The sequence below is a fragment of the Acipenser ruthenus genome, chromosome 12 (genome assembly GCF_902713425.1).
Source record: "Acipenser ruthenus chromosome 12, fAciRut3.2 maternal haplotype, whole genome shotgun sequence".
Taxonomy (NCBI): domain Eukaryota; kingdom Metazoa; phylum Chordata; class Actinopteri; order Acipenseriformes; family Acipenseridae; genus Acipenser; species Acipenser ruthenus.
In genome coordinates, this window is record NC_081200.1 from 35,045,987 (window position 1) to 35,057,721 (window position 11,735).

Here is an 11,735-nt window from a genome sequence, read left to right on the forward strand (position 1 = left end):
TATATACGGTGCCAAAACTGCAGTGAGTTGTGCCCTGTTACCTTTGCCCTCTGGGGCAGAAGCTGAACAAGCAGCTATTTGGGAGTTTGCGACATTACTGGAAACAAACAAGAGATCAGCGCTGGCCATTGAGACAGTGGTGCAGACTATATACACATATACTGAGAATGTGGAAGAACGTTCTGGTTTGAAAAAAGAAAAGGTTTTTATTTACATACTGAAACTAAGGCTCGCTTGCTGTTGAAAGAAAGTGCCTCCGATGTCAGGTTCAGGTGGCGGCTGTGCAATAGTCTGTAGTCCGGTAACAATTTAAAATTACTCGAAAGCGATGTCACTAGGCGATAACCCACACATTATTTTAGGAAGAGTTCGTTTTTTAATTGAATGCATAGAATGTTTTAGGCACAATAAACCCCTCCCGGAGGCGCTATGTTTCGTCCCCAAGGAAGTTTGTTACAAAATCTGTAAGGATTCATCGTTCAGTTCCAGTTCTTGTTCGTCGGCTACCTCCACCGGGAGCTCTGCAGCGGGGAAAACTATTATTTCGGTCTGGGAGTGTCCATCTCAGTCTCTGCCGAGCAAAAAACTCTTAAAATTTAACATCGAAGCCAAGAAAGGGACATGCATTAGGGCTACGGGAGAGGAACACTGCAACACTTACGGTCTCTGGGTGAAATTAAACAAGGTATTCAAATATTATTTACATTACTGTAAGTATTTATGTTTTAAATCGAATTACTTGTTTTCACTTCCTGGTTCTAGGTGACGTCATGGTATATGAATGTATCACAACTGTTGCGTCATAATGTGAGTTGATAATGTATTCTGATTGACAGCTAACATTAATTTAGTACCACCAAAGTAAATATCTAGGGAAAAACCAAAAGTCTTGTTTGAATATGAATAGGTTTGTTTATAATGTGAGTCATTCAATCATCCAGTGCTCCTATAGAAACAGGAACAGGTCTGAATAACGAGCTGCCACCACCTTTTTGAATTTTAAGTACCAATGTCGTGTTATAGAGTGGTACATCATCACAATGTGGTACGCGTACCAAAACTTGAGCCCTGTGATGCTAGAAAGTGGTACGCTGTGGTACAGGTGCAACCAATTGCGAAGTGATGAGTTTTCCTATTGTCAAATCTCGCCATTAATTACACGTTTTTTTGGGTTTTTTTTTTTTTTGCAAACGTAAACTGGAAACAGACGATAAAAAGCAATTCATGACGAACAAGACAAAATGAGAAGTGCACCGCAAAAGTTGCAAAAGTAAAAAAAATGTACAATACCCAATGTATTACATATGATAAATATTTGCATACTAGCGCCCTAGGCAGCATTTCTCAGTGGACAGTCCAACCAGTCTCTCTTGGCTCATAGTTGAACGAAGATATGTTTTTATTAGTTTCAGATTAGAGAAACTTCTCTCTCCTGACGCCACACTGACAGGGATCATTAACAGTATTCAGGTATTGGTAAAGACGTCACTAAATCCATGTGATAAAATGAGCTGCAAAGCATCCACGGGCGATGATTTCTGTGGCAGAAGGTCGGCCAAGCTGACATTTCCGTCGATGTCGGACTTTCCTCGATATGTCAAGTGTATCTGAAGATTGTTACACTTTACTGCGTCACTCCTCTTTTTCCAGATCTTTAACACTGTGTACAGTACACTGAAGTATGTGCAGTGTTCCTGTGCTCAAAGCGATGACAACTCGGACTGCCGCACTGATGTCGAATGATTTGCTTTTCGTGATTCTACTGACTTAATTAATGTGAAACAGTATATCGTACCACATAACAAGTAATACCTGGAATGTATACTCCTGGAGTTTTTGTGCAAGACATGAAGCCTCATGTCGCACTCCTGCGTCAGCACCCTGCTCTTCGGCATTAGCTGTGAGAGCATCGTGCACCTCTCCAATGTCAAACCGCACCGCTTTTACACTTTCCACTATGCAGGTCCAGGATTCTACCCGAATTCTTTCCTTTCATATTGGAGCCATTGTCATATCCCTGACCTCCACAGTCATCAATGTTTATACCAAGCCTCTCCAGTTCTTGCAGAAATGATTCTGTAAGACCCCTACCTGTTGTGTCTTCAACAACAAGGAAGCTTAAAAAGTGCTCATTGATTTTAACTTGAGAGTTGCTTACAGTAACGAATCAAATGACTCAAATCAGGTGTACAATCCAAGATTACAGAAAAGTACTTTGCTTCTTTCAGACGTTTCAGAATTTCGTTTCTCACTTTAGCTGACATGATCTGGACCAGTTCGTTCTGAATGTCCTTGCTCAGGTAGTGATCACGAACATCATGTGACACTGCACATCTGACATGCTCCTGCACCACTGGATCAAATTTACCAAGCAGCTGAACTAAACCTAGAAAGTTGCCATTGCCCTGTTGGTAAAGTTTGTTACTGGAACCACAAAAAGCAAGATTGTGTTCTGCCAAGAACTGAATAATTGCTAAAAGTCTTTCAAACACATTCCGCCACTGTTGCTTCTTGGCGAATCAGCATTTGATTTTGGTAATTCACAATTTTATGACATTTCATGTATGCGGTTCTGCTTGTTGCCCATCATCATGGGTAAGTTTCCTCCTACCCTACATAGATCCTCAAACACAGTGTACAGTATAACCAAGAACAGTCTAAAATGCAGTCATGGCCACCAATGGTCTCTCTTCCTCCCTAGGAGCAGCTGGAAGAGCACAGGAGTGGTCTGGATGTGGAGGAGGGCTGGATCCTGGTTTGTAAGCATGCAGAGGGAGGAGATCGGCTGGTTCCTGTGGAGTCACAAGAGAGAGTCCAGCGACAGGGGCAGCTGTTTGGATACGATTACAAACCTTATACCAGGTCTCACAAGCCCACCTTTTCAGAAGAACAGAATTGATCACATACAGGAAAAGAACCCTGCATTGTGTAATTGCGGTGTTCTGACATTCTGTTTGATTATTGTTTTTAACAGGTGGGAGCAGGTTGTGGATGCGCAGTGTTGCCTGCACTTGGGATCGAAACCCAGAGTTGCACAGCAGGATGACGCAGCTGTGCAGAAGCTCAGGTAATCGGCGAGTTGTTACCCAGTAAAAAACAACAGGCAACATAACACTTGAAAGAATCTTGTTCAAAGATTTTGAGCCTTGCACAAGATCGTATTGCTCTTCTAAATCATCCAAGTTCAGAATGTTTATACGGACAGGCATGAAAGAAGAGGATGTTTGCTTGGCTGACGTGCTGTGTTGTTTCTGTAACTGCAGGTATGTTCCTCCCACCTGGACATTCGAGTGCGATGAAGATTTGGTTCATTATTTCTACGACCACGTCAGTAAAGAGGATGAGGACCTGGGAAGCATCAAGCAGTATGTGGAAAGCATTGACGTCTCTTCATGTTCTGTAAGTGGCAGTATTTAAACCTCCTTTACTACTTGGATTGTTTCATTTCATTGTCCCATTGTGTCCTCCTGCAGCAGGAATAATGTTTTTGATATTGTACATTGGTCCCTTTAAGGCCACTGTACCAAATGGATGTCTAAAAGCTTGGAGTGGAAGGTTTATTTCTGTTTTCTAGTTCCAGACCAGGTGTCAAAGGAAAGTTTCAGGGAAGCCTCAGTTTTTTCTAAATTCCAGCTCAGTCAACCATTTAAGTGATTAAGAACAATTTCCTATTCATGCTATGGATATCTCTTTCTGTAATATAAAACTGTGTCTCGCCATCTTGTCATGTGTACAGTTGGTCTTGGTGTGTATTGATGTATCTTTGTTTTGTCTATTCTTAGGAAGACCCAAATGGTGGTGCCTGGTGCATGACGGATGGGGACACTGGCACATACTGGGAGAGTGACGGAGCGCAGGGACAGCACTGGATACGCCTGCGCATGAAGAAAGGGACTGTTGTAAAGTAAGGAGGCCCACCGTATTGTAAAATAAAAAACATTGCTGTGTAGACTATTGCATTGTTCCTCTATCCAGTTTGCAGTTCGTGTACCGCCATAAATGTCTTTTTGTAAGCTCTTTGATCACGTAAAAGACTGCAACACAAAAGTTACAGGTATCTGTTAGTACCGCTGTTAAGTGAAGACACAGCCCTAAGTGTTACTGAAAATAACCAGCCGTGTACAGTGCAGTTTTCCACAGTGTGACTGAATCAGCATTAATGTACAGTGAATTGAATTAGTGCTATAAGTGAGAGATCTTTACCCCCACTATCAGACTGCCTTGTGAATATTTCCCATGACACCAGGAGTATATAGAGAGCACAAAGGGTGATTTTTATAAACACGATTGTAATCTGAAATGCATACATAATGGTTCAAGAAAAGCATTCTGTATTTTTGTTAGTTGATTTGCTTGTCTGTTTACCCCATTACTCTCTACTAGATCGACCTTTTGCACCTAGACTAGATTGACATCATTCATTTTTCTTTCCAGGAAGCTGATTCTGACTGTTGACACAACAGATGACAATTACATGCCCAAGAGAATTGCTGTGTATGGAGGAGAAGGAGACAACCTTAAGAAGCTCAGTGACGTTCATGTCGATGAGTAGGTTCACAGAACTTCTTTGATCTGCCTCAAGCTTGTTTTTTTTTTCTTTTCCTCTGAAAGTGTTTATTTCTGATTCCCCCCTGCATCAGGAATCAGCTTTTTCCAATACAGCAAGCTGGTCCCTTCAAAACAGCTGTTAATTGTATTTCTAACTCCTGATGTAAGTCTACCATGCTTTAATAAGCTAAAAATAAAATACTTCAAAATGTTAATTTCAGCACTCCTGCATACACCTTTCTTACTGAAATAAATTCCAAAACAAAGCTTAGTAAAATCTGTCTGAAAAAAAGGTTTGCCCATGTGAATTGAATCTTCATGGTCTTGTCTCTTTCCTCAGGCGTCTGGTTGGAGAAGTGTGCGTTTTGGAAGACATGACCGCACATCTGCCAGTCATTGAAATCCGAATAGTGGAGTGCAGAGGTCAGTAGTGCATTAAATACTGCAGTAAAAATATGATCCCTTGTATGGAACTAGACTGTCATACTGGAAAGCCTACTGCAGAATCTTTTTGTCTGTAATCTTAACAGCGTGTAGATACGTTTCTTTTTTCTCTTGGCCCAGGTGAAGGGATTGACGTCCGGATCAGAGGAATTAAGATCAAATCATCCAGAGAGCGTGACCTAGGGTTGAACGCAGACATGTTTCAATCTCCAAACCTGGTCCGATACCCACGACTAGAGGGGACTGACTTGGAGGTGCTGTACAGAAGAGCCCTGGTCATTCAGAGGTACTGAGTGGGATAACTAAAACACAGTTTTCATTATGAAAAATGAAACTGCACATGGTTGAGGGAGCAGTGGAAATGGTACTGAAGCTAAAAGAGTAGAGAAATGAATTTTAACTTCACCTTTGACATTGCGATCTAGTGCTAACTACAGTTCATGCCAGTCAGTTGACTGTATGGAGAACAAGCCCTGATAAAGTACTCACTGATATACTCTAGTTACACTTGTTAGAAACATACTCTGGTTTTAGTAGTTCGACTTTTAGACTAGTGGCGGGTAAAAAAAAGAGAGCGCTGTGCCCTGAAGTGTCATTATTTGTTTCCTACCCAAGTGTAATGTGGATGACCCTTTGACCACATTAAAATGCACAGACACATCTGACCAATTTCACATCTCTTTAGTGCTTTATCATCTTTTCCTGGCTTTTGATTGCTTTTTATTTTAGGTTCATCTCACTCTTGGATGGTCTGCTCCCCCATCTTGTCCCTGCCTGGGACTACACACTGGGGACCTTCAGCCATCTGAAGGTGAAGCCTTTCGAAAACGTACATGGTCTGTGATGCATGTGTGTATCCCTGCCTGAACTGGTCATTGTAGAGTACACCATGATTGCCACTGAGAGGCCAGTAGTGTTTAATATCAAAGAATTAATACTTGCCAAAGGGGAACGAATCATTATAAAAACTTATTAAAGGAGTGATAAACAAGACTTTGAGTTATATTTTCTTAGATCCCCCCTTATAGATATTTTCATTAATATGAAAATTTCTTACTAAATACATGTGCTGTTGATTGGTGCTATAGGGCAGTCCTACTCCAGTACTCTTCCTGTAATCAGAACTACTGCCCTGAAACTGATTATCTTTTTACTATTTACTATACGTGTCCTTTTAAAAATAGAAATAATGGCATCAGCTCATTATGGTTGGGTTCCTCTGTTTCAGCATATCAAGCAGTTCCTGTTGCTGTCAAAGCGACGCTCAGCCCTGATCACACAGTGCCTGAAGGACTCGGAGACCAGCAAGCCTGACTTCATGCCCAGACTCTACATCAACCGGCGCCTGGCCATGGAGCACCGTGACAACCCGTCTCTGGATCCCAGCTGCAAGCACGCTGTCTTCATTCAGGTACGCTGCGCCATGCAGTGCTGACAGCTGCAGAGTTAATACTGTACAGTGCCTGTCCTCCTGGCACCTGCCAGCACCAGGGATGGAAATAAGACTCCTATTGACTTTGATTAGCCATAGTGTATAGGTAACCAGCTCAGATAGTAAAACCAGGAATGGATCAAAGAGCTTTGCAGTGGTAGTCTTATTTCCATCCCTGTACCACTGTGTCTGACAGTAGCCAGTACCATTGACCCTGACCTTTCATGAACATAGAATTCACAAGCCCCATTTTCTGATAAGACAAAAAAGTGATTTTGTTTGTTTTTACAAAGAATCGAGTAGTTTACTTGTTAATGTGATTCTGACAATAGTCCAGAGTACTGTACTGAATTCATTGTTTTACTGTGTTACATTTTAAACAAATTTAAATTGCAGGTGTATGAGGGTCTGAAACCTTCAGATAAGAATGAAAAGATGCTGGATTACAGGTATTATGCTCCTGTAAATAAAGTTTGCTCTTGACCCAGAGGGGACCGGGTGTAGCTGATGGGTATGTTCTCTCCACAGGTGGCCGGTCAGTTATGACCAGTGGTGGGAGTGCAAGTTCATCTCTGAGGGGATCATTGACCAAGGTAACCCAGCTGAAAAACAGGGAATGCTCCATTGGGTCAAACGCCTGTTTCCAGATCTATGCCTTCTAGAAACAGTACCAATCCTGTCTCTTATGACAGAAAACATGGTTCACCTTACATTCCTTAGTTGAGTAAATAAAACTATAGAATTAATGAAAAACTCTGAGTTTTGTGAATAGCGGTCAATATCTTCTAGTTCTACATGAAATGCATTGTTTTTAGAAGCTCATATGAGGCGTCCCTTTGTTTGTGGAATCTGTGACCATCATTAAAATCATGTTTAGTAGTTGTATGTTTTTGTCCAATGCTAGGTGGTGGTTTCCGAGACAGCCTGGCTGACATGTCTGAGGAGCTGTGCCCGAGTTCTGCTGAATGCCCAGTGCCTTTACCTTTCTTGACTCGCACATCCAACCTGGTGTGTAAGGGGTTACTGTTTAGTTTCTATTTGGCATTGTCTGTGAGAAGCATTCATTGTACTATTATTTACAACACACACAGATGTTCATACATTCTTAAGAAGTGGAACTTCTGGCTTCTCTAGTCCATGACTTGGTTCCAACCTGGTCTTGCATGTATCAATTAAACCTGAGAAGGTCTGGTTCAAGTGTATTGTTAGATCTGTCACTTCAAGGTTTGGCCATATAAGCATTTGTATGATTTTTAAAAAAAAAAAAAAAAGATTATTATCAAGCAATCCTTTGGTATCTTTTTATTGGTCTTCCTTTAACACTTCCTTTTAAAAATAATACTTGTTCCTAAAACACTCCCTGCAGCAGTCTAGGTTACGCTGAATTATTTTATTAAGTTTGCTGGTTCCTGAGCTGCCAAGCCCTTTGAACTGACGTCTAGGAATGCAGCACCATACACTTCTCATTGTATATTGAGATCATCAGTACTGGCACAGCAGAGATCAGTGTGAACGTGTCACAGTTTGAAGGGCCTCCTTGCTGTTGCTTTGTAGGGTACCGGGGAGGCGCGGGATCGCTACGTCCCAAACCCTTCCTGCAGGGAGTTTCACAAATACGAGTGGATTGGACAGCTGATGGGAGCAGCGCTCCGAGGAAAGGAGTTCCTAGTGAGTACGACAGCCTGCATTTGCATCTCCCCAATTTTTTTTTTTTAGGGGAGGGATTTAAAAAAATAATCATTTAGCGTAAACCATGTAATCAAATGTAAAATTTGAAATAAATACAAAAGTAATATATAAATATGACTAACATAAATCAATTCTACTTTTTCATAAAAAAATGTGATGTTTTAAACGTTTAAACAGTCATTTATACAAAGGTCAATTTAATCCATTAAACAGCCTTACTCGCAACAGAATCCTAAAATTCACTATAGTACTGAGCTGCTGTGTGATCTTGTAGGTGCTGGCTCTGCCTGGGATTGTGTGGAAGCAGCTAACAGGAGAAGAAGTGAGCTGGAGCAAGGACTTCCCTGCAGTTGACTCTGTGCTGGTGAGAACTACTGTCTTGAATGATGAGCAGGGAAAGCTGCAACGTTGAGTGGGGGAATAAAAGTTTACATAAAATCAACAGAGATCACTAGGGTTTGATAATCCCTCCCTCCACGCTCTCGACTCACAAAAGGTAGAACAGGGCGCTGAATTTTTTTTAATTTGTCGAGTACCGTCTCTGTATTCACCCTGCCTCCCCTTCAGGTGAAGCAGCTGGAGGCAATGGAGAGCATGGACAAGGAGACATTTGAGTTCAAGTTCAGCTCTGAGCTGACCTACACCACCCTGCTGAGCGACGGACGCGTGGTGGAGCTGAGTCCTGGCTGCAGTAGCACTGTGGTGAAGTACGAGGACCGCAAGGAATTCATCCGGCTGGTGCAGAAAGCCAGGCTGGAGGAGAGCCGTGAGCAGGTAGGCTGGTGTCACCCTGTGTGTTAGCATCCTCAAGATGAGTACTTGATACATTTTAAAATGGTTCAGTTTATTTTTTCTTACTTATAAAATCCTTAGAAATAACCTCTGGAGGAGGTATGACTTATTGTCATTGCGAATCAGAGGAAGGGGGGGGTTTGTTCCTGTATTGTCTTTCAGAAAGGCTGGATAGAGTGGGTATAGGGGGAGAGTGGGAAGCTCAGCCACTTCCCTGCCTCTGAAATTACACCCCGGGGAATTACGCACCCGCGTAATTTTACGCATAAAACATATCGCCATGCATAGGTGTGTAATATTAAATAATATCACTGTGAACAGAGGGCAGGGAAAAATCTCACTGAGGATCAAGGGAACATTGATAGATTTTGCCAGAAAATGCCACAACAAAGGTCCTATGTTGCAAATATATCAGCAAAACAGAGAGTAAAAGAATTTCTTTGCTGTGCTTTGTACACTGTGAAGGTGGCACCCGATGCGATCCAGAGCACTCTGCCGCCAGGGGAAATTGACATCAATTTGTTTTGGTCATCAACAGCTACTGTCTTCCTAATTTGAAAACATTCGCTTTCAGATAATGTAGTAACAAATACAGCCGATGCTGAGCACAGCAACTTGCTGTATAATCTTGCCCTGTCCGATCGGAGGCGCTCTGCTTCGGAAGACAAACTGAAAGAGCTTGTGCTCCTTTTATTTCAATCTTGGAATTTAGAAAGACTTTTTATGTTTAAATTTTTTTTTTTTAATTCCATTATTTATTTATTTTTTTTTTTACTTATGCTAGTATTTTGATATCCAGTATGAGAGAAGAACCCAATACAACTGCACAATACTTTTGTTACTTTGTACATACTTGTACAGAGATACCGCATAGTTGTGCATAATTTCGATTTTTTTTTCTGTACATAATTCCCTGGGGTGTATGAAATGTGGTGTTATTATTGCGTGTCAGATCGCAGCGATGCAGGCAGGCCTGCTGAAAGTGGTCCCGCAGGCCGTCCTCGACCTCCTGACCTGGCAGGAACTGGAGAAGAAGGTGTGCGGAGACCCTGAGATCACCGTCGAGGCCCTCAAACGCCTCAGTGAGTACAGACTCACACATTCTGTAGTGCAGAACTAATTAACTATAAAGTCATTTTTATGGGACCACTTTTGCACATAGGGACTTGTGTATACAACACCGCCTGCTGGATATTTAATGTATTGCAGCCTGGTCTGTGAACTGTAATTCATGTTTAATTTGGGCAGTTTCGGACAGCTCCATTGTACTGAGTGAACAGCTTTTTACTCTTTTATTTCCCTCCCCTCTTAGCCCGATATGAGGATTTGGAGCACTCTGAAGTACGAGTGCAGTATCTATGGGAAGCACTGACTAACTTCACCAACGGTCAGTGAGAAAAGAAAAAAAGGTTTAACTGCATAAATTGGCTTAGAGGTGCCTGGTTGTGTAATTATTAAACTTTTATAGTAAAATATAGTTTAGTAAATTATCAAATAAAAAAGATATAATAATGAATATACATAAATTGAATATGTCACAGAGGTTTGAGATTTAGATTAAAGTTTAGGAGTTAATTTTGAATGTGTGTTCTTGTTTCTAAACCACTTCAGAGGACCGGAGCCGTTTCCTGAGGTTCGTTACAGGCAGGAGCCGACTTCCTGCCCCGATCTACATCTTCCCAGATAAACAGGGGTAAGAGTCCCTGAATACACTCACTGCTGATCATAGAACCATATCTGCAATTTAAATAATATACTGATCCAGCATTTACATTGCAATTACTCTGCAGTTTCCTCCACCTGTTTGTTTGGCAGAGAGTGTCATGTCTTTCTTTCATTATTGTCCTCTAGAACTGAAACCACAGATGCTCTTCCACAGTCCTCTACTTGCTCCAGTACCCTCTTTCTACCAAACTACCCCAGGTAGGCACTTCAGAACATGAATCTACAACGACTCTTACTGCTCATTCAAGGTGCCATCTGTTAAGAGGGTGAAATACTTCAACTAACAAAAGCAAAACAACTTGTTTGCTATTTCTGTGGAAGATCAGCAGTGTGCACTTCCCTATTCTGTCTGTTGAATATTATTTGGGGGAGATCTTTGGTGTAAAATTAGCATTTCCCATAATACATTTATGGCATAGAACAATTTCAATGCATCAATGTTCTAATTATGCCATTAGTTTTCTACAATAGTTGTAATACTAACTCGCTGTCTGTTTCCTCTTATCCTCAGTGCTAAAGTCTGTGAGGAGAAGCTTCGCTATGCAGCTTACAACTGCGTAGCAATAGATACAGACGTGAGTCCCTGGGAGGAGTGATGGCTCACAAACTGATGACAAAATCAATAGTACTGAAATACCACATGGCTTTTATATGCACTTACCGTAGCTGATATTGGTAATATGAATCAAATATATCTACACCGATTTTGCCAATCACATATGTACATAATAATAATAATAATAATAATAATAATAATAATAATAAACTAAAAACATTGTCTTGTGACTTATTTTGGGGGGTTGAAAATGTCTCTATGTCTTAATAGTGCTGTTACATTATATGCTGTAAATAGGAAACTAGGAGGGGTCCTATTACCTGTAACACAGTGAATCAAACTGAGTTTTTTTCTGTACTTGTGGCAGAATAAATGGGTTCAATAAATAGTTCAGACTGCTGCATTTGTTTCTGAACCGAATCATTACTGAAAAGTAAAGAATGTGAGCAATCTAAAGTAGTGGTCCTCCTAAGACAGCATGCAGAACACAAAACCAAACAGGCTTTAAATGAACAACAGCTGAGAGATTTGAGTAAAAATATATCCACA

At 41.2% G+C, this 11,735-nt stretch overlaps 1 protein-coding gene across 1 annotated transcript; it reads left to right on the plus strand.

Moving 5' to 3' along the window:
* Positions 1-30: 30 nt before the first annotated feature.
* Positions 31-11,586, plus strand: LOC117416703 (E3 ubiquitin-protein ligase HECTD3-like). The gene is made up of 21 exons (XM_034028065.3): positions 31-685; positions 2,702-2,862; positions 2,975-3,067; positions 3,264-3,399; positions 3,783-3,904; positions 4,435-4,548; positions 4,889-4,971; positions 5,113-5,278; positions 5,722-5,803; positions 6,221-6,403; positions 6,821-6,873; positions 6,953-7,017; positions 7,329-7,432; positions 7,979-8,092; positions 8,388-8,477; positions 8,681-8,887; positions 9,858-9,987; positions 10,218-10,292; positions 10,517-10,598; positions 10,757-10,828; positions 11,142-11,586. Exons 1-21 carry the CDS (start codon positions 329-331, stop codon positions 11,224-11,226), a joined length of 2,574 nt encoding a protein of 857 aa, XP_033883956.3. The 5' UTR covers positions 31-328; the 3' UTR covers positions 11,227-11,586.
* Positions 11,587-11,735: the final 149 nt, after the last annotated feature.

Excerpts from the sequence above, each read along its gene's own strand:
- LOC117416703 (XM_034028065.3), top strand. The coding sequence starts at position 329 with ATGTCACTAGGCGATAACCCACACATTATTTTAGGAAGAGTTCGTTTT. Across the intron at positions 2,863-2,974 it reads GATTACAAACCTTATACCAG|GTGGGAGCAGGTTGTGGATG; the intron begins GTCTCACAAGCC and ends TGTTTTTAACAG. Across the intron at positions 4,972-5,112 it reads CCGAATAGTGGAGTGCAGAG|GTGAAGGGATTGACGTCCGG; the intron begins GTCAGTAGTGCA and ends CTCTTGGCCCAG.